Source organism: Ursus maritimus, unplaced genomic scaffold, assembly GCF_017311325.1.
Source record: "Ursus maritimus isolate PB19 unplaced genomic scaffold, ASM1731132v1 scaffold_10, whole genome shotgun sequence".
Classification (NCBI taxonomy): Eukaryota; Metazoa; Chordata; class Mammalia; order Carnivora; family Ursidae; genus Ursus; species Ursus maritimus.
In genome coordinates, this window is record NW_024423344.1 from 50,518,057 (window position 1) to 50,543,502 (window position 25,446).

The 25,446-nt window shown below is 37.3% G+C and overlaps 1 protein-coding gene across 1 annotated transcript in view; it reads left to right on the top strand.

Annotated features, from left to right (window-relative positions):
* The window catches only part of SCEL (sciellin), a 165,963-nt gene that overhangs the window by 109,886 nt on the left and 30,631 nt on the right, over positions 1 to 25,446 (top strand). Inside the window, exons 15-26 of the mRNA XM_040620240.1 lie at positions 442 to 501; positions 802 to 861; positions 5,484 to 5,543; positions 5,916 to 5,975; positions 7,120 to 7,179; positions 11,217 to 11,276; positions 11,919 to 11,978; positions 12,875 to 12,934; positions 15,227 to 15,289; positions 19,109 to 19,168; positions 19,312 to 19,371; positions 19,510 to 19,566. Coding sequence (XP_040476174.1) covers positions 442 to 501; positions 802 to 861; positions 5,484 to 5,543; positions 5,916 to 5,975; positions 7,120 to 7,179; positions 11,217 to 11,276; positions 11,919 to 11,978; positions 12,875 to 12,934; positions 15,227 to 15,289; positions 19,109 to 19,168; positions 19,312 to 19,371; positions 19,510 to 19,566 — 720 coding nt within the window. The remainder of the gene's footprint in view (positions 1 to 441; positions 502 to 801; positions 862 to 5,483; positions 5,544 to 5,915; positions 5,976 to 7,119; positions 7,180 to 11,216; positions 11,277 to 11,918; positions 11,979 to 12,874; positions 12,935 to 15,226; positions 15,290 to 19,108; positions 19,169 to 19,311; positions 19,372 to 19,509; positions 19,567 to 25,446) is intronic.

Consider the following 25,446-nt stretch of genomic DNA (forward strand, 5'->3'; position numbering starts at 1 on the left):
GGGAGTGCCCTGTGCACAGTGTCCGGCTGTTTCTCAGCTGCTGACAGTTGCCACGTGAGGATTTGAGCCCAGTGTTGCAGAACATTTTCAGGATATCTTGAAAATCCAGGTTGCGATGTCTCATAGCCATCTTTGTCAACATTGGCTCACATTAAAAACAAAACACTCTGTGAAATCCAAACAACGTATTGTGAACCTGTTGGCTCTGTGTGGATCCCTAGTTTGTATTTTCTATTTTATTTTCTCTGAGGTCCACTGCAATTTAAATTTTGAGTCTATGAAAATACCTATTTGAAATAAAGCAATTTCAAGAATTATGGCTCATCTTTCCCACCCAGGTTCTATTTCCTGTCTATCTATAGAAATATAAACTGTATTTCTATAGAGTTAAGTATGTGTTATTACCACTGATGAGGTTTTTTTTGTTCAATGCATTTAAAGAAATCAAGGTCTTGATGGTCTCTTCAGAACAAATCCTAAGGCAGAGCAAACAGAGAAAAGGTAAGTGCATCTGTCCCTAACCTGAAAATATGATCTCCCAGATTGCTTGCTTTATTCTCTCAGATGTTCGCTGGAAGGGAGTTGTATCCTCTGGCATGGAAATGTCCTAGCAGATGGAGTAGTGCTCTCAGAATTGTACATTTAGCTCAGACATAATTGCCCAGAAGGATTTCTGCTCTTCTATTCAATAAGAGTAAATGAGCAATTCATGAAAAATGTTTATTGTATCTGACCTCTTGAGATACCACACAATTTTATTTCAATATGTAGGCTTTTATTTGAATTTCTTTGTGTTTACAGAGCCAAAAGCCTTGAAAATCTCATTTTTATGAATACTCAAACAGACAAAGATGGCAAAGGGTAAGATTTAACTCTTACAGACCTCTTTGATTGAGTCCTAGACTATATGCCATTTCCTGGATGTGACTTCCTGCTCAGGACAAGGGGCAGGCAGGCTGGTAGAACAGGCCTTGGATGGGGGTGGGGTGGGCAGGAGATGGGTGGATATCTTGGTGCTGGCTCTACCACCCACACCAGTCTGGATGGGCAAGTCACTTAACCTCTGCAGACCACCATTTCCTCATCCCATAAAATGAAGAGCATGACTTAGATGATCTCCAAGTTCCCTTTCATATTTAAAAATGGAGGAACTCTAGCTGGCTGTTGCAAGTAGTGGACAATAGGCTGGTTTATGAACTAAATATTTTTACTCTAAGGCATTTTGACACTGGGAGCATAGTTTCTCCCCACTGAAGTCTTTATAATGCTCCGAGGCACTTCTCAGTTAGAATCTTGATTGAGTCACTTCATATGTATATCTCACATATATTTGTAAATATCTCAGGTCAAGTGTCATGCCTTTACTTATTTTATATCATAAAAAATGATTAGTGAATGATTAGTAACTAAACTGATAGCATTGAAGAGGTTGATTTATAGTTCTAGACTGATACTGAAGTCCTAGAAAATTGACTTACGTGACTGTTATTATTTTTTATATGGAAAGAAATAGAATTCTTGACAGTTTTATTAAAGAAAATCCCACAAAAGGGATGCCTGGGTAGCTCAGTTGATTAAGCGTCTGCCTTCAGCTCAGATCATGATCTCAGGATCCTGGGATCAAGCCCTGCGTCGGGCTCCTTGTGCACCAGGGAGCCTGCTTCTCTGCCTGCCACTCCCCCTGCTTGTGCTCACTCTCTCTCTCTCTGACAGATAAATAAATAAAATCTAAAAAGAAAAGAAAAGAAAATCCCAGAATGGTCAAGAATGACAAAGGATAAGGATTTAGGAGATCACTACTGTTTTTCCCCCAGATTGGCTGTTTACCTTGTACTTGGTTAGTCATTAGATTTGCCTTCCTAACATGGTAATTATTTCTATTGTCTTGATTATCTTTTAAAGCCATTTATCTGTGCCAGTCTGTGCCCAGAATGGTATTCTAGCTTCCAAGTCAATCTTGGCAGATGCATTCTCAACTGTCTCTGATGTAGAACACTTAAAGTCTATGTGATCATAATGTGAAAATAATTGGCAATAATAATTTCACAGATACTGAGTCCTTATTAACAAAATATTATTATAATGTCAATGTGCAAGTATTTTTATAGGTAAAAATTTTTCTCCGCCTGGAGAACAGATGAAGTGGGAAAGCAGTCAGTTCTCTGTGAGTGGTTATGTGAGCCTTATAGGAAAAGATGAGATTTCAGATATTTAAAAAATGAAATTGGGAAGGGTCCACCAAAGTGGTAGAAAATAGAAAAATTAGGATGAGCATCTCAAGTAAATCATTTCTGGGCTAGTAAGGAGGAGAAAAGAGATGTGATTTGTAATGTGGGATAATTTGATAGCAACTGGCTCTCTGATTTGGGAATGCCTGAACTCACTGATGGGGTAGCGTCAGTTTGTAGTCCCTTGCTCTTCTTCCAGCCCTCCCTCTCTTCCTTCTTTCTTATATTAAAAGAAAATAAATATCAATAGTCTATCACAGTGAAATCAGAGACAGATGAAAATGACAAAGGGCAACACCTGGACAATTGGGGGATTTAGAGGGATTAACTTTGATGTTCCCTAACAGCTTTAAACTATTTGCATGGAAAAGGCTTATTGTTTGTGTCAATTTATATAAAGCACGGGAGTCCTCTAGAGTGATTTCTGCTTTTCCAAGTGTACTTCAGAACCTTGAACTTTTTGCTAAAAATGACATGTCTAAATCTCCGAAGGGTTTAGATTTAAAATGTTGACCATCTGATTTCCACCCCTGATATGAATGATTTTCATGTTTAAAGAAGGCAGTATATCAACAAATGTATTAAAGTCAGCTTCCCACCAACCATCCCTGAAAGGACAAGGAAAACACAAACTGAGACCTGAAGGGAACTTTTACTTTTAAAATGGTTTAATGATAAAGAAAATGGGATGTGTATTTTTATCTACACACACACACACACATACACACACACACAGAGGAATATTACTTAGCCATAAAAAAGAATGAGATCTTGCCATTTATGACAACATGGAGGGACCTAGAGGGAGTTATGCTAAGTGAAATAAGTCAGACAGAGAAAGACAAATACCATATGATTTCACTTATACATGAAACCTAAACAAACAAACAAAGAAAAAGCAGAAATAGGCACATAAATACAGAGAACCAACTGATGGTTGCCAGAGGGGAGGGTGGTGTAGGGACGAACATGGGTGAAGGGAAATGGAGAAACAGGCTTCTAGTTATGGAATGAGTAAGTCACGAGGATAAAAGGTACAGTGTATGGAATATAGTCAATGGTATTAAAATTAAAATAGCATTATATGGTGACAGATGGTAGCTACGCTTGTAGTGAACATTGTATCACATATAAAGTTGTTGAATCACTATGTTGTACACCTGCAACTAATGTGAACATTATGTGTCAACTCTATTTCAAAGATTTTATTTATTTATCTGACAGAGAGGAGAGAGAAAGCACAAGCAAGGGGAGCGGCAGGCAGAGGGAGGGGGAGAAAAAGGCTCCCTGCTCAGCAGGGAGCCTGATGTGGGGCTCGATCCCCACCCTGGGATCATGACCTGAGCCAAAGGTAGACACTTAACCAACTGAGCCACCCAGGCACCCCTCAGCTCTATTTCAATTAAAAACATTAAATTTACTGGGGCACCTGGGTGGCTCAGTTGGTTGAGTGTGGGACTCTTAGTTTTGGCTCAGGTCATGATCTCAGGGTCATGAGATGAGATGGAGCCCCAACATTGGGCTCCACGCTCAGCAGGGAGTCTGCTTGAGATTCTCTCCCTTTCTCTCTGCCCCCCCACTTGCATGAATGCATGCTCTCTATCTAAAATAAATAAATAAATATCAAAATAAAACCATTAAATTTACTTTAAAAATAAAAAAAATAGTATACAATAACTTGGCTGCAATCCATAGGTCAGGCTCTTTGATCATTAGGTCTTTTGAGAATATGAAGGATAAAATATCAGAGTAAAAAATGACCTTAAGATGGCATAGTCTAATTCACTTATAGTGAGGAAACTTGGTTCAGAGAAGTGAAAGAACATGGTCACAACCCACATTAAAGTCAGAACTAGGATTTGAACCCAGATCTCCTTATACTGATACTGGGCTCTAGTGCTATGATGCATAGTAATAAAAGTAACCTGAAGGTAATAACATTTTATAAACCGTCAACACTGCAACACAGTTCTAAATAGCAGGNNNNTTTATTATTTTATTAAAAATTATTCCATTAGGGGCGCCTGGGTGGCTTAGTTGTTGAGTGTCTGCCTTCGGCTCCGGGCATGGTCCGGGAGCCCTGGGATCGAGCCCCGCATCAGGCTCCCTGCTCTGCTGGGAGCCTGCTTCTTCCTCTCCCGCTCCCCCTGCTTGTGTTCCCTCTCTCTCTGGCTCTCTCTCTCTGTCAAATAAATAAAAATTAAAAAAAATTATTCCATTAAATGATTTAATCACAGCTGAGTAATGACTGGGACCTTACTATTAGAATAGTTGGCATATCTCTTCAGCATTTTGCAAGAGAAGAGTCACTTGTATTAAACATTTCTGAAGACTTCTGAGGCTTTAGGTACTGATAACATCTTACTCTTGTAGTGAGAAATTGGCTGTTGCCATAAAAGATTGAATTACTCTCTCTCCTCTCTTTTTGTTTCTTTGCTGTCCTCCCTGCTCCAATATTATGAAGAAACCAAGGCCTTGGAAGTCTTATTAATCAAAGGACTGACAAAAATGAGAAAGGGTGGGGCGCCTGGGTGGCACAGCGGTTGGGCGTCTGCCTTCGGCTCAGGGCGTGATCCCGGCATTATGGGATCGAGCCCCACATCAGGCTCCTCTGCTATGAGCCTGCTTCTTCCTCTCCCACTCCCCCTGCTTGTGTTCCCTCTCTCGCTGGCTGTCTCTATCTCCGTCAAATAAATAAATTTAAAAAAAAAAATGAGAAAGGGTAAGTAAAGGCCCTACCTTGCTGGGGCTCTCTTTTTTCAAGTTAGTTTTCACACCTCGTTAGAAATGGGAGTGTTATGCTTTCCTCGGTCACAGATGAGCTGTTGCACTTTATAGGCCTATCAGAGAGTAAGCAAAGGAATATGATGAATGCTGTTTCCATAGGACCACATGTTTGAGTTACATTGAAGTAAGTGCAGGAAATCTGCTACATAATCTCTTATTCTGTATTTTCTTAAACAGTTAAAACATGAGCCAAGTTCTATATTTAAATTAAGAAATATAAAGGACAAAATTGCAAAGTGAGAGGTATGCTGGGAAGTTCTTCTAAACTGATTTAAACCAAGTACTGCTGGGGAAATTAACAGCGCTCAGTTGAGGATAATTACATCCCAGTTTTTCTGGCCATTTGGCCTGGAAACATCTGATATCCTTTCAGGGATATTCTTGTTTATACAGATTTCAGAGAAAACTGAATGTAACCTAAGTAACACAAGGTTTTCATGTTTTTGTTTTTGTTTTTTATTCCCAAAGAAGCCACGATCTCGAAACGACTATCGAAGTGAATGCCAGGACGGATAAGACTAGGAGAGGGTGAGAATTGTTTTGATGTTTCTGAATCTTGGTTTTTTTCTCCCAAATTTCACTGTCTGATCTTCTCAGTGACATTGAGGGGGTCACATCTTTGAGTTTGCCTTCCGTCTTCTGTGTCTGATCCCTACCACTCTGATTTTCACTTCTGAGGCTCCATGACGGATTCTAACTAAATTTACATTTGGCTAATATAAAATCCCAGAGATTAATTTAACTATGTTATTGATAAGCAATTTTTATAATAAAATTAATATAGTTCCTGTATAATAATTTTCTCCAAAAGCTTTTAATTAATCATCAATAATATGGAATGTCTATTTATGTGTAATACTATGGGAATACTTTGAAACTGATCTAAACTTTTCTTTAAAGAGGAGAAGACCTTGATAATCTTATCAAAGCAAAGCCCAAAGGAAGTGAAAATGCCACTGGGTAAGAATTATTAGTGTCTGAATTTTATAAGTAACAATAAGATAAAATGATTTGGCATTTTAACTTCATAACCATATTTTATTAGCATAGAGTTAGACAATAACAGTGGGCCGCATGACCTTCCCTTCTTGTTCCTAATCAAATCACTTATTTTTTAAAGAACTGTCCTTGTGTTTGATAGTAAGTTGCTATCCCAGTTTTATCCCAGATTTTGGGCTTGGATTTGTTTTATGCATGAGTTACTGAAATGAGTTTCTTTGTATCTAAAGAATGCATGGCCTTTTTTTTTTTTTTTTTTTAAGATTTTAGTTATTTGAGAGACAGTGTGTGAGCGAGAAAGAGCATGAACGGTGGGGAGGGACAGAAGGAGAGGGAGAAGCAGACTCCCTGCTGAGTGGGGAGCCCGATGTGGGGCTCTATCCAAGGACCCTGAGACCATGACCTGAGCCGAAGGCAGCTGCTTAACCAACTAAGCCATCCAGGCATCCCAAGAATTCATGGTCTTGACATTTCCAAGGTGGATCTCTAAAAGAACAAAGATAGCCAAAAGTGAGGCTTGGTGAAAACTCTTATAAATCAGCTTCTATAATGATGTTGGTCTCAGAAGGCAGCCCAAGGGAGGATATATCCACTGGGAGTAAGGAATTCCGCCACTTTTTCTCCGCTTCAGGGCTCTGTCAATGTGGCAGCAGCATGAAGTCACGATACTTCTGCCAACCTCTACAGTATTCCCTTTTTGGGGGTTCAGATTATGCCCTTTTGATACTACTCAGTGCATTTTAATGAGGGTGACATGTGTCTCCCCAAGAAATGAGTAAATTTTCCTACCATGTAAGGTATTTTTTTCTTGCTCTTTGTAATTTGTCATAACCTAGTTATATTTTTAAAAAGCTTGGATTGGGGAAATGGTTGACTTTATATGAAGACATATATTCTTATTTTAAAATATTATTATTATTATTATTAACATTGTTCTTATTATTTAAAAACAGAATAGGCAATTATATCTGATTTGTTGACTAGAAATTTATATTCTCTCTGGATCCAGTACAGAACTTTATCTGACTCACATTCCTTCTCCATTGTTCACTTGATTAGTGTTTTACTTAATAACATTCGTTAAAACTCATTTCTTTATTCAAAGAAAACAAGACCTCGATGGATTTATTAAAGTGAATCCTGAAACAAATAAAAATATCAAGAGGTAAGACATTTAAAGCTTCCCCCCTTCCATTTGGCATTTATAAGCACACTAGAATCCTGAGTGTTTGTATTCGGGAAGGTAAATTGAAATTCAAACTAAGTTCTCTTTTCCTCCAAACATATCATATTAAGCAGTTTTATACAAGTCATACTCAGAAGTGATCTTTTGCATTTTTATTTTTTGGGTAAAGTTTACTATCAGGTAGATTTTGAGAAATTAAATGGGAATTTGAGTTTCTCTACTGAGTTAAATGATTTCTGTGTGTGTGTGTGTGTGTGTGTGTAAATAGTGTGTGTTTGTGTTTATGTATTTGTGTATATATAAATAGTGTGTATGTATAAGGGTTTGGGTATAAGAGTATGTATGTGTACCGATCAGGGTTTTCCAGAGAAACTGAAACAATAGGATATGTATATATATATAGAGAGAGAAGGAGATTAATTATAAGGAATTGGCTCATGCTCTTACAGAAGCGGAAAAGTCCCAAGATTTGTAGTTTGCAAGCTGGACACCTAGGAGAGCCAGCGATGAAGTTCCTATCCAAATCCAGATGCCTAAGGATCAGGAGAGCTGATGGTTTAATGTCCAACACCAGGAGAAGATGTCTTAGGTCAAGCAGTCAGGCAGGCAGACTCCCTTCTAACTTAGCCTTTTTGCTCTACTCCAATCCTCAACTGACCGGTTGTAGCCCACTATGTTCAGGAGGACCGTCTGCCTTACTCAGTCTATAGGTTTAAATGTTAATCTCACCCCAAAACACCCTCACAGACATACCCAGAATAATGCTTGGCCAAAAGTAGGCATTCTGTGGCCCAGTCAAGTTAACATACGAAATTAACCGTCAAAATGTGTGTATATATTTAAGTGTATGTGTGTATTCACACAGTGCAAATATATGTAAGTGCATGGATGTGGATGTACGTAAGTCGTGTGTGTGGATGGATGGATGTGGATGTGTTCATGTGGGAATGAGGCGTGCATGTCTGGTGTATTTGTGTGTAGTGCGTATGTGTCTCCATAGTGTAGTGTATATTTAAGGATGAAGAGCTTAACAAAGTGTACTTCATTAAAAGACTTCTACTACCCATGAGCTGTCAAGTAAATCTGGAAAGCTTACGTCCTTCTGCTTTTTACTTTTTAAAAAGCAGATGGAATATATTTGAAATTGAGCTTGTTGGTATGTTGCTGAAAACAGTGCACCAAATAATTCCATGTGGTTTCCTCTGAACTTCTTTCCATTCAGTTAACTCAGTACATGATATTATTAGTTGATTCTAAAATGTGTCACTGATGCCTGCAGGCCCAGTCAGCAGAGCAAGGACTCAGCTAGCTGAAAAGCTGGTGCGCACACTGTCAGGCTGTTCTGTTCTCAGCAGCATGACATGGTCAGAGGCCCAGTGACCCAGGGAGTTTGAGACTTGTATTTGTATCTAATAGACTGAGAAGAAAGCATGGATTTCCTTGGCTTCTTGGGTGGTCCGGGAAGGTAACCAGTGCAGGAAGCCCAAATTCTGCGTTCAAATTTTGGCTTGGTCACTTGCTAGCTGTGTCCTCATGGTTCAGTTGACTCATCCACAAAATAGGGATCATAACACTATCATGCCTGGCACACAGTAGATACAAGTAATTGTTAGCAATAATATTCAGGTGAATTATATTCTTTTATGATTTAGGTACTGTTCAAATATTTCATTTACTTTGATTTGCCAAGAAAAATCCGTTTTCCTTTCTAATTTTTATTTGAAAGAGTAGTTTAAATCATCACCTATTGTTTTTCATATGTTGGTGTGTGTCTGTGTGCATGTCTATGTGTGCACATGTGTATACATGCAAATAAATGTTTTATGAGTGTGTGCATGTTTTCGCAAATGTCCTGTGTGTGGTTGCATAAAAGTGCATATGTGCTTGCATGACATAAGCATAAATATATCTGTATGCTTTGGTATGTATATGAGTTCATATGTACATGGATGTTTACGTGTGTACATCCGTGTCATGTTTGGGAGTATGCATAGTGTGTGTGTGTGTGTGTGTGTGTGTGTGTGTGTGCTTCCTGAGAGCTTTTAGGGACAATAATTGTCTTTTTCTTTCGCTACACGTAATTAAGTTCTGTAGATCTTTTAAAAGTAAGACTAGATCATGTTCCCTCTCTTATTAAAAAATTACAATGTTTTTCCATTTCAGGTAGAATACAATTCTAACCCTCAGCAATGGTCTCTTACTTGTTCAATACAGTCCAGCCAAATTAATCTTTTTTTCTATTCCTGGCTCATTCCTGCCTTACAAGTTCTGCACATGCTATTCCCACTTTGGGACTGCTTTACCCCCATCTTGTCATTTCTGACTATTGACTATAATTGTGACCAACCCCTCCTCCAACCCCAGGCACTCCTTCTTTTCCTCAGAGCATATATTGTTATCTGGAATTGCAACATTCGTTCATATGTTTGATTGTATGTTGCCTGCCTCTTCCCAAGTTAGAATGGAAGACTTATGAGGGCAAAGCCTATGTCTGTATTATTCATAGGTTTCCATAACTATTTGTAGATTGAAAGAATGAAAGAATACTGAGGATGTATATGAGGCATTAATTCACAGTTTAGCGCAAAATATTATTTTAAATACATTAATTAGCACACTCTGCTTTATTGATTTTATTTACTATGAGATTTAAATAACATTTCACTTATGTGTGCTTTATTTAATATGTTTAAAGAGATCAAGTTCTTGGCAATATAAGCAAAGAGAACTCCAGAATCAAGTATTACAAGGGAGAGGTTACAATGCTTACTGTTGTTATTTATTTATCCTTTCTAACTACTCAAATCTGGAAATAGAATTCTGGGAATTTTTTTTCTCAGACTCTGGCATTCAAATCTCACATATTTCATTTAGGCAAAAATCAACAAGAGGTAAAAAAAAAAAAAAAAATCAATGAGGGATATTCCGGGATAGAGTAGTTGCTTCTGTTGGGTTAATTGTTTCAATTTGCATGGTAAAGGTCCCCCCCCTTTTTTTTTTAATTGCTGCTTTTAGCCTGGGTATATACATTCTCAGACATCTGGATACAAGTAAAAACTTGGGTCAACATCTGGTTGCTTCCAAATATCTGTATCTTTGATGTTGTATAGATGCAACCTCAGAGACTTTGTAATACAATCTTAGTAGGGCCACAGGGCATGGAGAAGCAGGGTGTACCTTCTGTGGGTGTCCTTTACCCATGTGGCATCCTCTGTCAATCAGAGGGGCATTGGCTTGTGCTGGGTATGCGGAAAACACATAGAAACAATAAGAAAAGCAAAATTCCATTAAGATCAGAAACAGAAATATTAAAGGGTAACAACAAAATACCGACATGTTTTGAGTGACTACATGGAGTTTTTTGTTATAGTAAATACATTTTTTATTGTAGTAAATATTATAGTAAATATAGCTTACATTTCAGAACTCTATAGATTTTAATCTTCTTTTTATTTGTTGCCAACAGAACTAGTCAAAATCTGTAGTTTGAACACATAGTTATAAGTACCAGACACAGATACCAGGTTGTATAACATGGACCTCAACAGATTGGTATATTAATCTTAATCCAGTGTTGTGAATAGAAAACCTGCTAATGAATGTTAATTTTATAAAATATGGATTCTCCAAAGCTGATTTTAAATTCCCACAGCCTGGAGCTTGATATTAAGAGGATGTGCTTTCTGGAATGTTCCTTGAGATGTGTATATAGACTGTGACAAAATGTTCAGTGCACCTGGCAAAGGTTAAGAGCATAGCATTAAATGAATCATAATAGAGAAAGAGTCCCAGGACAGTGTTTGCAACTGGCCTAAAGGCTCCAAGATTAAAATATTGTCTCACTGAGTCTCAGAGATGTATAAATCCCTACGTACTTCTGCATAGTCACTTTTAACAATCTTCCATTCTTTGGCATGATCTCAGTGTTTAGCCTGTTTCTGAGTTTTAATAAATAGCGTTATTCATTTGGTGTTAATCTATCATTAACCTCATCATTTTTCTTCACTGTTTTAAAGGGGCCAGAGCCTTGACAATCTCATCAAAGTGACTCCTGAAGTAAACAGAAGTAACGCAGGGTGAAGATTATGTCTTATCTTTCTTCCTTCCCCACCTGCATCAATTTGTGGCACTCATCAGAGAAGCGATGTGGGAAAAATCTTTGGGTTGGAATCACAACGCCTGAAATCCATTACTCCCCAGCTGGGTGTCTTCGAGCAAGTCCCTTGAACACTCTGAGCTGAGGCTCCTTTAGTTATAAAATGAGGATCGTTTATCACTGCCTGGTCTACCTTTGTCACTTGGTTGTTGTAAGGATCGAGTGAAATAACGGCTACAAAATCCCTTTAAAGCAAGAAGGCACTATACAGGGAAATTATTAACAAAATATAGTTTAGTAACAGCTACCATGTTAGATGGAATACTTGTGGGGGTCAGGTGAAAGTTTTTGGCATATCATTACATAGTTGCCGATTGATTTTTTAAAAGCTCAGTATTGACCTAATGTTCTGGTTTTATTTTGAGGGTAAATAGGAATCTGAGCCATATATTGATGATTTGTATGGAGGTCAAAATTTGTACTTTTAAAATTAAGGACAAAGATTGGTATTGATTTTTCTCAAAACTTAATAGTAAAATTCATCTTGAGCACATATATCTTTTAAATACTTAGTTGATTTAATTCCATTTTTACTTACCATTTTTGGTTTTTTGTTTTTAAGTTCCAAAGATCTTGATAACCTCATCAAAGTGGTTCCAAGAACAGGAAAAACTATGCAAGGGTAAGATTTAATATGCTTCTGGGTTTTTTTGTTTTACACATACCAATGCTTAAAAACATAATTAAATTAACATTTTAGCAGACTGGCACTGAACTCAATAATAGTTCAAGAAAAGTCTTGTGACCTCCACGACCTCATATCTAAAATGTTGAAGATTTGGGTCAACTAATTCTTAATAAAATGGAGATAAACTTTGATTAATAAGATGTACAGTTGATTTCCAAGAATGGACAAGACACTTATGTTCATTGATTTGTTTATTCTTCTCAAGCAGAGGATGGCATAGGAGTGGGGAAAGAGAACTAGTTGGAAGACCATAGATGTGGGTCTAGGCCTTGGCTCTGCCCTCACTAACTGTGCAAAATGCAATTGGCCACTTCCCCTATTTGGGCTTCAGTTTCCTTGTCCTCACAGTAAGGAAATCGGGCCAAGAGCTGTCTAGTCACTTCAATGCTAATGCAATTACTAAGTGCCAGTACAATGGTTGGTATCATGGAAAGAGCAAGAGCTCTTGAGTTAGATTACTTTGCTTTCACTTAATCTTTCTGTGTCTCAGTTTTTCCCTTTGAGAAAATGGATCATAATACTTCCTATATTGAATGATTGATGTGAGGATTCACTTATATAAATCATGAAAATCGCTTGAATAGTGTCTGGCACATCATGAATTTTCTAAAACAGTTGGTTATTGTTTATTTTTTTTATGCAGCAGTAGTTAGGTCCAAAAATATATATTCATAGCACTGGAAAACTTCAATCCTTTGAGGTGGTCTCTGTATTCATAAATATTTTATAACAAAATATTTTTATAACAAAAAATGTTTCTTGGTTTTAATATTTGCAATCACATGATATAAATCAACCACTGATCTGATCGTTTCTTCCACACTTTAAAGGGGCCAAAGTCTTGACAGTCTCATCAAAGTGTCTCCTGAAACAAACGGAACTAACCAAAGGTGAGGTTCATGGAACTCTTCAATCTGTCTGGTTTTTTCTATTTAACTTAAAAAAATGTAATTCATTGTTCTAGCATTGAGACAACCAGTGACAGGACCCAAAATCCAACAGCTTTTGTGTGTCATAAACCTAGTGTTGATGTCCTTGCTCAGGGCTCCCGGTTTATGGGCTTTAATGGAGGATAAAGAATTTCTTATAATATCTCTTATCAATCTGGGATTTGTGTTCCATGCTTGGGATTTCAACATAATTCTATTTCAGCATAATAGTTCAACATAATAGAATGCAATAGTTTACCTGAAAGGATATGGACATGATAAAATTAGTTTACAAGTTAATTCTAAAGATTCCTTAAGTGATACAAAACTTTCTGGCCTTTTTATCATCAGGATATATAACATAAATGTCCAATAATAATGTATACCAAATTAGGCAACTTGCTTAGGCCTTTAGGGTTAGTGCTGGTATGAGAGCCCATTGTGATAATAGAAATGTCTCTTTAGAACTATGATTGTCTATTTGGGTGTTTAGAATAAAAGCAATTCATGAAACCCAAAAGTCTTCCTTGTTCTGATTTAGCCTTGCATGAAGTGCAATTCTGAAGTGATTTAATTAATATCTTAGAGTAGCCTCAATGTTACACCTTCACATTATATATATTACCTGCATACCTTGGAATCGGGAAAGAACTCTGTTTTTTAAAAGTCCCAGGTTTTGTTGTCTTGTTTGTTTGCTATTCATTTTGTTATTTTTTGGAGGGGAGGGAAGCAAGGTATACATGGAAATGATAAACAATTTTATGTTTTTCTCTTGTTCCCAAAACATCCCAAATGCTAATTTTACTACAAAATATGATACGGAAAACAAAAAGCCTAAGAGCAATTTAAATTTGAGGTCTTGAAAGAAACAAGAATAAAACTAAATTAAATTCTCACATATACTTAATTGTGTAAGATATGAATTCATAGCCACCTGCTTTTACATAGGGCCAAAAAGAATTCAAGTAATGGTGAAGTTTTTTTAAAGGTTTTATTTATTTGTGTGAGAGAGAGAGAGAGCGAGAGAGCACCAAGTACAAGTGGGGGCAGGGGAGGGGAGGTGCGGCAGGCAGAGGGAGAAGCAGGCTCTCTGCTGAGCGAGGAGCCTGATGCAGGACTCGATCCCAGGACCTTGGGATCACGACCTAAGCTGAAGGCAGACACTTAACTGACTGAGCCACCCAGGCATCCCTGATTAAGTTTTAAGTTAACAATAATTTCTTAATGTAATATTGAAGTTGAAAAAATGTACAGATTATTATTGATTTTAATTTATTTTACCAGCTATTGCAACTTGCATCATTGTTTAAGGATCCAAACACATTCCCTCAGCAAACACAAGGTAGACTTTTCAAGATTATTGAAGACTCCAGAGCAAGTCTCCAATTTTTGCCAAAAAATAAGATTAATCATTTGGCTAAGGGCTTTCTAAAAGGGGACATGAAAAAAATGAGAACAAATTGATTTGTTGATGTGTAATGATGCTGGATAGACTCTTCTTTTTTCATTGTTTCAATTTATTTCATTACAATAATGAAGCAAATTCTGTATAATTACTACTTCAGAAATCCATTTTGACACAATCACAGCATAACCAGGTCATTACTGTAAATTTATCATTAATAAATCATTAGTTCATAAAATTGAATAAACCAAAGAATATGGACTTCCTACTCCTTCACAAACATGGGTTAGTTTTTAAATGGTTTGAGAAATTTGGTGACATAGCATTCTTATACTTGACCAGAATATTTTCGTGTGACGTTGAACATATTTCTGTCTTCTGGAGGGGTTAAGACTCATTATATCTGGGGCCAAAGGTCAAGAAAAGCGTGACAGAGTAACTCCAAGGTACCTCTCTCAGGATTACTGTGATGATGGTGAAAAACATGGTGCAGATACAAGGAATTACCGTAAACATAGAGGGAGGATGGTAGTGAGAAGGAGCATGAGAGTTGGGGTCCTGTTGCTATGGTTCCAAACCTGGTTCATCCTCTGTCACTTCTTCCTACTTGCCCCCAAAGAGAGCCTTAACTTCCATGAAGCTCAGTTTCTTATTTCTAAGGAGAGGATGGTAATATCTACCTCAGTAGGTTGTTTTGAAGATTTTTAAAAACTTTGTAAAGTAGAAACTTGGTAAACATTACTTTTGATCTAGGATCCTGTTGTATGATCCACATGTGTCAAAAGAAAAAATGTCAGTCATAAAATTTGCAGATTTTCAGTGAAATTTGAACTTTTATTTTGTTTTAGCAGGAAAGAAGGTCTTGATGAACTTATTAATGTAAGCCCCAAAGCTGTCAAAAACATGGCTAGGTAAGAGAAAGGCGTTATGTGTTTTTTCTGTTTTGTTTTTTTCCTCTTTAAGCACAATTTGAATATAAATGATTTACAATCTGAATATATCTGATTTACAGTCATTCTGTGGGCAAACTGAATATAGAGCTTGAAAAGCCTTCACAATTTTTATGTTTCTGGAAATAACTTTCTATTTGTTACTGGCAAGAAAGAGCGGTCACTGGAGAAAATAATATGGTGGTGAATTCACTTCTTTTGGCCTCAAGTAAAGCAACTGAAAGGAGTGATTGGGGTGGGAACATGTGCTATATTTGTTTTATTTTTTCTTTGTAGTATTGATGTTAATATCTTTGTCTCTGGAACTGATGAAAATGTATTCCTAATAGTTAATTTTTTAAAAAGATCTAGAACACCTTATTAGATTCATCATCAGCAATAACATGTACTTCATTTTTAAAGAGTGCTTTCCGGTAATCAGTGGAAATTTTATGAGGTATATTGTTTCTTAGATGGTTTGATGCTCCCAGCAAAGATATAGACCTAAAAGTTATTATTTCTTTAGGTAGTATCTGCAAGATGATAAAACTCACACTTGTCTCTGGTTATATGAGGATTTTTATACTGTTACATACTACTCCTTTATTATATATAATCTCTTTTATATATATACATATATATATATAATCTCATATATATAACCTTATATATAATCTCTTAAATATATAATTATATATATATTTACAGTGGTCTCATGATTTCCCTTATTGAGTTTAGTTGGCACATATAAAAGTGCAAAAATTTAGAGATGAAGGAGGGATCCTCAGAGAACTGCCAGCCCCATTAGTTTCAACAATTTTGAAAACCATTGTCCCAGTCAAACCTATTCCATTTCCAAAAGAGGAAACAGACTCACAAAGGTTAAGTGATCTGACCAGGATCACAGAGAAAAGTGGTGGAAGGCTGGTAGTAGTTCTGTGATCGGCTAGGCAGTGAATAATTACTGAGCACCTACTGGGTTTGAAGCTTACAACTAGGTATCATTAGTTGCACATTAGGTATAATTATAGGCCAGGGATGCCAGAAAGAGAATTCAGTAGACATACTCAATCTTATTAACAGCAGGCAATTATCATAGATTAAAGCTAATTATGTACTGGGGGCACAGAGATGTTACTCCAAGAGAATAATAGGTTGTCAATTTAATATATTACATTTCGGAACCCTCATGTTCTGCTTGCTGAATATAGAATGCATTGTCAGGACATTGCCTTTAAAAAGAAAAAGAGACATTGAATAGTTAATTTAATAAATATGACAGGCAGTCAAGTTCATATTCATAGCTTCCTAGGAGTACAAGTTGTTAGGGATAGGTAGATTCTTAGAAATGGTCCAGTCTCCTCACTTTACAGATGAAAATATTGAGGCCAGGGGCAAAAATTTCATAGTTTCCTGTGAGTTCTACTAATTCCCAGACCAACTCCTGGTCTTGAAATCACAGCACACAAACTTTGATCTTATAATAAATCAAAGTTAATTCAGCACCTCCAGAAATAGTGGAGGCTTATAAAGCTAGGATTGTTGTTCTTGCCATGCGACAGCCAGGAAGTGTCCTTTACTGCTCTGCAGGGTCCTTTGAAATATGGCTTCATATGTGACAATGGCACAAATGTGCAAATGACTGTAACACTTTACACCTCTTCAACTACATGGAGGTAATAACAGCTAAATATATTCAAATATATCTCTTTACTACACCCTTAAGGCCAAACAAATGAAAGCAGTCACTTGAGTAGGAAGAATGTTACATTTTTCCTGGAGAAACTTTAGATGTAAGATTCCTGTGTGTGCAGGGATCCAGGGCCTAAAAAAAAAAAAGTCTATAATTTTGCTACTTTCAATTCATTGAGATAAACTGCATGATGCTATCAATCAAGGCAATTCAGAACTGATACCGAGATCTTTGTTTGGTTAAAAACACCGTGCTGTCTTTTTAGGAGTAGTGGTAGAACATAGCATACATTTCCATATTTTCTAAGCTAGGATTTCCCAAACTGTGGGTCAAACCCATTAAAGGGTCTTGTAATTAATGTAGTGAGAGGCAATCAGCATTTTTCCCAATTAAATAAAATTAATTACAGTGGAAAATATGAAAGTTCTTCTATAGTAAAGGTATTATTTAATGAAATTTGTGTTTGCTTGTGTATGTCTATCTGAAAAGAGAGCATTGGGCTATGATACAAAATGTATTTCTTAATGGGCTTTATGAAACAGTAATTTGAATATCACTGTTCTGGGCTGTTGGATAAATCAGATTTTCTGTGCTCATCAGAACAGTGAAAATGGAAGTTCTCATGGTTGTGTGTACAGCTCACTCTAATTATGCTGGTACACGAATAATACATGTAGTTACACTAAGAAATATTGTGATTAATTTTTATATGTTAAAAGACTGTGGCCTTTGAATATATTATCTCCTCTACAAAGTTTTATTCTTTGTACTTTTTCTTCTAATATATGAAATTAACCTCACTTTATTTTACTTTATTTTAATTCCAGTGTAGTTAACATAGTGTTACATTAGTTCAAGGTGTATAATAACATCACATTAGAGATTATCGTCTCTTAGGCATGGTTGAACTTTATATCAGTTCATGCAAGGAAATTATATTTTGGATAGCTGTCATATGTTAATCATTCCTTTAATAGTATTTGTAGACTCCAATTGATTATCTTTAATTGCAAATACTATTATTGGAGATAATTCAAAACAGTGAAAATTCAGTTAGCGGCTTTCTGTCTACCATGAAGATCTGCGAATGACGATGGAAAGAAGAGACAGAGTGAAGCCAGGAGCTGGGAAGCACATTCGATGGAAATATTAGGGTTGGGGGAGGGAAATGCAGAACTTTTCTTGGAACGTTTTGGTGATGAAGCTCTAAATGGCTCCCGCTCAGTTCTTAACCTTGTTTCAATCTTTATGACAGGTAAAATGTCTCTTATTTTTCCATAAGGAAAAAGGACTGCTGGGGGCGGGGGGCAAAAAGGGGAGACAGGCAGTTTGTTGTCCAAGATGGAACTGAAAAGCAGGTGTTCTCAGTCCTGCAATTTCTTGCCATGACGGGCTATTTTACTTCTCTGAATAAATATTAAAAAGGGGTTTAAAAGAACACTTCAAAAAATCATCACTTGCTAGCCCTTAAAACAAGGTATTACACGGAGGCAGTGAATGGGAGCTAACTATGTGGGAAGAAATACTGTTCGTGATTGAGAAAAGAAACTGGTGGGGCTTCCAGTAGGAACTGGGCAGTCCTCAGAGTCTGTAAGTCATTTGACCATGAACAGCTGCATTCAGTTCAGCTTTTTAGTTATTGTAAAGGAAGGAAAAGTCACCAATTTAATGGATTGCTGGAATTCTCCATGCCAAGCCTTAGGAAGTATAATCCCAATTTTAGAGCTTATTAAAAAAGAATCTTCAGTTGGTGAATATGATCTTAAAAATAACAAGGAAAAGGACATTAAAATCAGCGTGTATCTTTCTAATGTTAAAACACTGCAAAGTTGTTAATCATCAGATGTTTGCTGTGAACGCCTGCCAGTGTGCCCTCGTGGTTGTGCTCTGGCTATGACGTGTGTTAAGTCAGAGCAGCTTCTCTTCTAATCCAGCATCATTTGTCCCTCCTACATTAGCTAGAAAACTTATTTCAAGGCTGTTCTATGCCAAACTAGTATATATCATACTAAGGGATAAGATAGCTTATCCTTTCTTCTAATTTCAACCAACTTGACCCGCATTATCTCTAACACAAGCTGCTTTAATTTGTTTTTTTCCACTTAAAGAAATCAAGATCTTGATAAGCTCATCAGAGTGAATCCTGAAACTCTCACCAACAACCGGAGGTAATAGAACTGTATTCATTTCTGTGCTTTGGTTAGGAAGAACGTTTTGTTTTATCATTATTTCAAGCTGATTTGTAACCTGAATGCTCCTGCCAAAAGAACTTTATCCATAACCTGCTCTCCTTTTATTTTTCTATTTAAAGAAACCAGGATCTGGATAACTTCATCAAAGTGAGCCCTGCAGTGACCAGAAGCAGTCAGAGGTAATCAGATAAAAGCAGTCATTTTGTGTTTTCATCTGTTGCCCCTGGCTGCAGTGGATTTATAATGTTGCTTTATCGACCTCGCCCAACCAAAAACCTTATCCCTACTCTGAACTTTTTTTTTTCTCTTTCAAACAGTGAAGGCTTGGACAATCTCATTAAAGTGAAATCTTCAGCTCTCAGCAACCCTGAACGGTAAATGACTTTGCCTAGCTATCTGGAAGTGGTCTCAAGGTTCCAGTTAGGAATTTTGTTTCCTTCTCTCTCAAAGAAGCCTTTTCTTTTTCTTTACTGTTCAAATGAAGGCACAATCATAACTCATGTGTCTCCTGTCAGCAAGGAAACATGTTGCCCTCTTCTGGAATCAACTGCACTATTGACTCTGTTCTGTACTTTTTATTTGCAGTAATTCAATGTTCGTTGTCTGTAGCAAATAGAGTGTTAGGGCTGAAATGAAAACTGAGTGCAGTCAAATAGGAAGAAAAAGTATTTTGAGAAATTGAACCAAACTGGTGGCTTATATAGACGACTATAGAGAATCAGAAAGGATATTTAGGGTCCTCAAAAATCACAGATCCACAGCTGGTGGGGGCTCACAAAATATTACAGCAGATTTTATCCGTGAACTTGCATTTTGAGTTCTGCAAATATCTTGTGATTTTCTATCTTTATGTGATACCTTTCACCTAAAGGGCTTTATTAATAAACAATAAGATAATAATAGATAATGCACCAGAGTGCATTTATTAGAATTCAGATTGTTTATCATGATAAACATAGAGCTGAGAACCATAGTCTCAATAGTCTAAGATCAAGAAAGCAAGTTAACATATGGGAAAGTGTTGTGGACCTGCTGGAAGAAAGAAGACCGTGTAGTACACTCATTGGCCCAGCTCTTATATCTCCTAGATATTGTCTATATTAGTGCATGATTTTGCTGTTTCTGTTTGTATGTTTTTATCACTGTGTTGTTGGGGTCTTTGGAGCAGGGGGATGCAAAGGCTCTTGAAGAGCCATCCCTACCAAGAGTAGCATTTATCCAGCACCTCTTGTGTGACTGGCAATCTCTATACATTTCATCCTTACAACTACCCCATGAGTAATATATTCAGGCACCCTGTTTTATAGAAGAGGAAACTATAGCTCAAAGACATTAATGACCTTATTAAGAAAGAAAACACATCCCAGATCAAACTCAAGCCCTTCTGATGTCACTCACTATCCAGAAGAAAAAGAAAAAATCTGTGGCTAAAACAGTTCACACTCCCCTTTTCTTTCCACCCTTCATACTCCCCACAGTCTCTTCCCTTCTAAGTCCCCCTCCCACCCTGCAGCCAAAGGATTACAATTAGAAACATTTATTCTAGAAAATTACCACTAAAGTGACAGGGAGGAAAGAAAGTAGTTGTCTCCTAGAGGTTTCCTGATAGTTGAAATAACAGCAGACTTTTGCTGTCAACGCTGCCACTGAGAATTGTATGGAAATATCTTTGTGAAGTAAAACCATTTCTTCATAGTGGTTTTGGTGGGGACAGATTTTTCTTTCCATTGTAGCAGTAGTAGGAGGTTCCCCACCGTGTTGGAAGTGGTTAGGTTTACTGACCACACACGGGATCACTGACAGTGGTTACGTAGCCAGCTCTTCCCTCTGTGGCTGATTCCACAAAATGTACTTCTGTCTCTGTCGCTGTCTCTCTCTCTATCTCACACACACACACACACACACACACACACACACACACACACACTTTCCCCTTTTTCTCACTTTCCTTCCCTCCCTCCCTCTGGCAAATGTGCTCTGTTGATAGATGATGGCAACTTTCTCGTAAGCGTTTTTTTTTTTTTTTTTTTTTTTTTTTGTTTATTAGAAGACACTAATTTCATAAAAAGATAGTTTGTATTTCAGCAACTTCTAAAACAATTTCTATAGAAAGAAGACATTTTCCTTATCTGGATGAGATTCCTAAAAAAAGGAAATGTAAAAATATTGGCCATCATGTTGCTTTCAGAAGGCAGCTTGATCCACGAATCTAACCTAAGCAATGTCTGACTGTTCTTTAGGAGTGACACCAGCTTTAATGATAATCAGCCAGGTTGTTCAAGAATTAGAGCAGAACAGACAAACAGAAAAGCTGCTGATTTGAAAAAAGTGACTTCATTCAATTGGCTCAGCCACCTGTAACTATAATGTATCTCCCCTGCCCACTTGATTTTAATGGGGGGGGGGGAAGAGGGGGCTTTTTAAAGGTTCTCCCAGAGGAATAACAGCCACAGGCACTTTTACAGCCAATTCAATGTGACAGGGGCACCGATTATTTAATAGTAGAACAGCAGTGAATCAGAATCCTTTTTATGTGACTTTGCTGATATTTCCAGCAGCTGTATACTTCATTCACAGTTAGAGGCAGAATAAACTTTGGTCATCGATCAGAATGTAAGCAGGTGTCCCCGAGCTCCTTCTAGGAACACAACCACCTGAACAAATGCAGATGTGCACAGAATTTTCGTTTATTCAGGGAGAACCTGCATGGATTTTAGCAGTGACAGCTTTGCATTTTCACGAACCAACATAAAAGGAAAACATTCAATTATCTGCAGCCTATAAACCGCTGCTCCCAAATAAAGATTGAAAAGCAGTTAGTGCCACTTAGGCCTTTACAGTTAGAAAAGGCATCCTTCATCTGAAGTAGAAAAAAATTCTGAACTATTTGTGTTATTATACTTCCATAATTTTAAGGGCTTCCTTTTAGCTAAGACATATACCTCTAAGTTTTAGTATTCCAACAAGAGAAGAGGTTCTTCCTATCTTCCTGATGCAGATTTCTCATATTTCTGCTCAAGAAAGAAAGCTGAGGGTAGGGGTAACCTTGACTGTTTCCAGTGCTTCATTCCCCACATAATCAGTTGGTCACTTTGGATGCTTCTATCTCAGGAACTAAGACACTTCATCTTCCCTGATATTACTGTAACCGGATTATAATTCGGTCTCCTAATTGATCCCTCTGCTGCCACTCTGACCTTCTGCTCTTCCATCCATTGGCCACACTATAGAGTGATCTTCCTAAGACACAAATCTGACCACATCGTTCTGTTTAAGTCTTCCGGTGGCTTCCCATTGCCATTGGACAATGACCATAGTCCTTAACGTGAGCCTACCTTATCTTGCCTCCATAGGCTTTCCCACCCCTGCCTCCCCTGATGCTCCCTTCACAAGCAAACCCCACCCATCTTTCATCTGTATTGCATCAATAACTTCTACTTATCTCTTAGGTCTAAAAATAGGTATCTCTTACTTAGCTCTGCAAGGCCCCCTGGACCCACCATGTCTGCATCAGGTACTTCTTCTAGACATTCTCAAGCTCTCTGACTTTCCTGTCCCATAGCATTTGTCTGCTAGAGGGAATTATTATTTAATCATCTCTCCCCAACTACAAGATGTTTGAGGGTAAGGCTTGGATCTGTCTTGTTCACTTCTTTATTTACAATGCAGAACATAATGCCTGGCCTATATTAGGTGCTTGCTTAGCAAATACTTTGTGAATCAAAGGCTAAAATCTCAAACTCATCAAGGACCTTTGATCATCCAGCTACGTAAAGTTTATTGCTTTTCAGCTCTAACATTCTGAGCCCCCCAGGAGTGAAACCAGACTGAAGGAGTCTGATATCTTATGACTGGTATGCTTGCTTAAGCCAATGACTATCTCTTGCTCATGACATAATCTCAATCAACCATGGTGAATTAGAGCCACTAAAATTCTTGGTCACATCTTATATTTAAAATAACTACATTGTCCAATTTCTCTATGGACCTGTTAATTTCTTTAATATAAAATATTTAAGACTCTCTCATTGAAAAGAGCTATAAAGATATATAAAGCTGGGCCCATTTTGCCATGTCAACAGCGCTGAAGAATTATCCCAGTTATCTCACTGTAGTCTATACTCCTTTCAGAGAGCCAAATATTCCTTTTGAACTAAAGCTTAATGCCTGAGATTTAGTTCTTGGCACAAAAGAAGTGCCATAGTAAATTTTTTATATGGAGGCTCTTAATTTTGCAAATGTGTTTGATACTCTACAAAAGCAATTTAAGTAAGCTGTAGAGAGAGAAACATATTGCAGCTTTTAATAAATACCTCCCACGCCCTCGTGAGAGAAGAAGAGCAGTGGTGAGTGAGTTGTATAATAGCAGACATAGTAAAGTAAGATAAGCAGAGCTTATCTTGAGAAAAGTTGTATAATAGCAGACATAGTAAAGTAAGATAAGCAGAGCTTATCTTGAGAAAAGTTGTATAATAGCAGACATAGTAAAGTAAGATAAGCAGAGCTTATCTTGAGAAAAGTTGTATAATAGCAGACATAGTAATACCTATTTTTTTCTTAATCTGCTCTGTAAGAGAGTTTTATATTCCTTAGTGGGACAGTGGAAAATAAATTACACTACTATAGCAAGGATAAATGGCTTGTATTCAAAAGTTGTGCTATGATTCTACATAACAGATGACTCATTCCCCTCCCCCCAATTTTGAAATCTACATTTAAAAAAAACACTTTTAGTTGCAAAGGTTAAAATTTCTTTTTAGCATTTCTCACTGTGTCTGTAGAGAATTTTCCTTGGAGCTAATTCCAACTGCTCATAAATGTGCACAGTTATAAGGTCTTCCTTCCAGTGCAATTGCCGTGGGAGGATTCGGAATCAAGCCTTTGCTCCACCCTTCTGCATGGAGCTGGGCTTCTATAAAAATCTACTTGTCACACTTTGGCTCACAGTGTTTCATTTTCCGCCACAGTGTAAAAGACATGATGCAATAGATGTATTCTTAATTAAAGAGTGAACATTTATTTTTATATCCTTCAACTTGGGAAGTTTATGGGCAATCTGAACTTCCTTTTTGGGATCTTCACATCTAGCTGATGACATCAATCAGGGCGAACAACCAAAGCAGATATGCATTTTGTGCTTTTCATAATCTGGAACTTTTCATTTTGCTTTAAACATTAGCATAGATTATTCATCATAAAATCTTATAATCCACTCTATCAAACTTGATATGTGATGCTGTTTAATAAAAACACCAAAAATTCTAAGAAACCACTTAGTTTCTATGGCTTAGTTGATGATTCATAGTCACATCGCTTTGGGGGTGTGCTTCTTTGAAGGCATGCATACGTTCCAATTTTGAGTTACCTACTTGTGGTTATTGGATTTGTTAGATTCTGGCTTCTTATTCTTCCTCAGGTCCAAACTCATTCCTGCTCTCCCTCACGATAACTGGGATCCAGAAAGGCTTGGGTCCTGAGACAAGGGTGGGAGGATATGCAAAGATCCAGTATCTACAGCAGCCAGGATCAAACGGAAAGTACCAGCAGAAGTGAGGATGTCCAGGATCAGACTAACAAAGTAAATGTGATTGTGTTGTGAGGGCAGAAGCAGATCTCTATTAGTTTTCTAGGGCTGTCATAACAAGTACCACAGAATGAATGGCTTAAAATAGAAATTTATTTTCTCACAGTGCCAGAGGCTAGAAGTCTAAGAATAAGATGTCTGGAGGGTTAGGTTCTTCTGAAGATTGAGAAAGAAGAATCTATTCCGAGGTTTCTCTCCTTGGCTTGTAGAGGGTTGCTTTCATCTGTATCCTCACAGTCTTTCATCTGTGTGTATGTTCATCCAAATTTCCTCTTCTTATAAAATACCAGTCGAATTGGAGTAGGGTCCACCCCAATGACCTCATTTGAAGTTGATGACCTATGTGAAGACCCTATCTCTAAATAAAGTCACATTCTGACCATACTAGCATTAGGACTTCAACATATGAATTTGGTGGGGGAACACAATTTGACCCATAACAATGTCCCAAAACAGGAAAAAAACCAGAGTTGAGAGCTGCATAAAAAAAGAAATATATGTAATTCAGGGGTGAAGTAAGGCAAGTTCTGGATGACTGACACCAATAGAGATGGAATATCCATCACTAACTTTACTATCTTTTTCTACAAGGTCATGGTGCACACTGTGAGCCTAGATATGGGGAGAGCTGACTGCCTTAAAGGTTCAAGGTCTAATGTCTTCCCCTTGG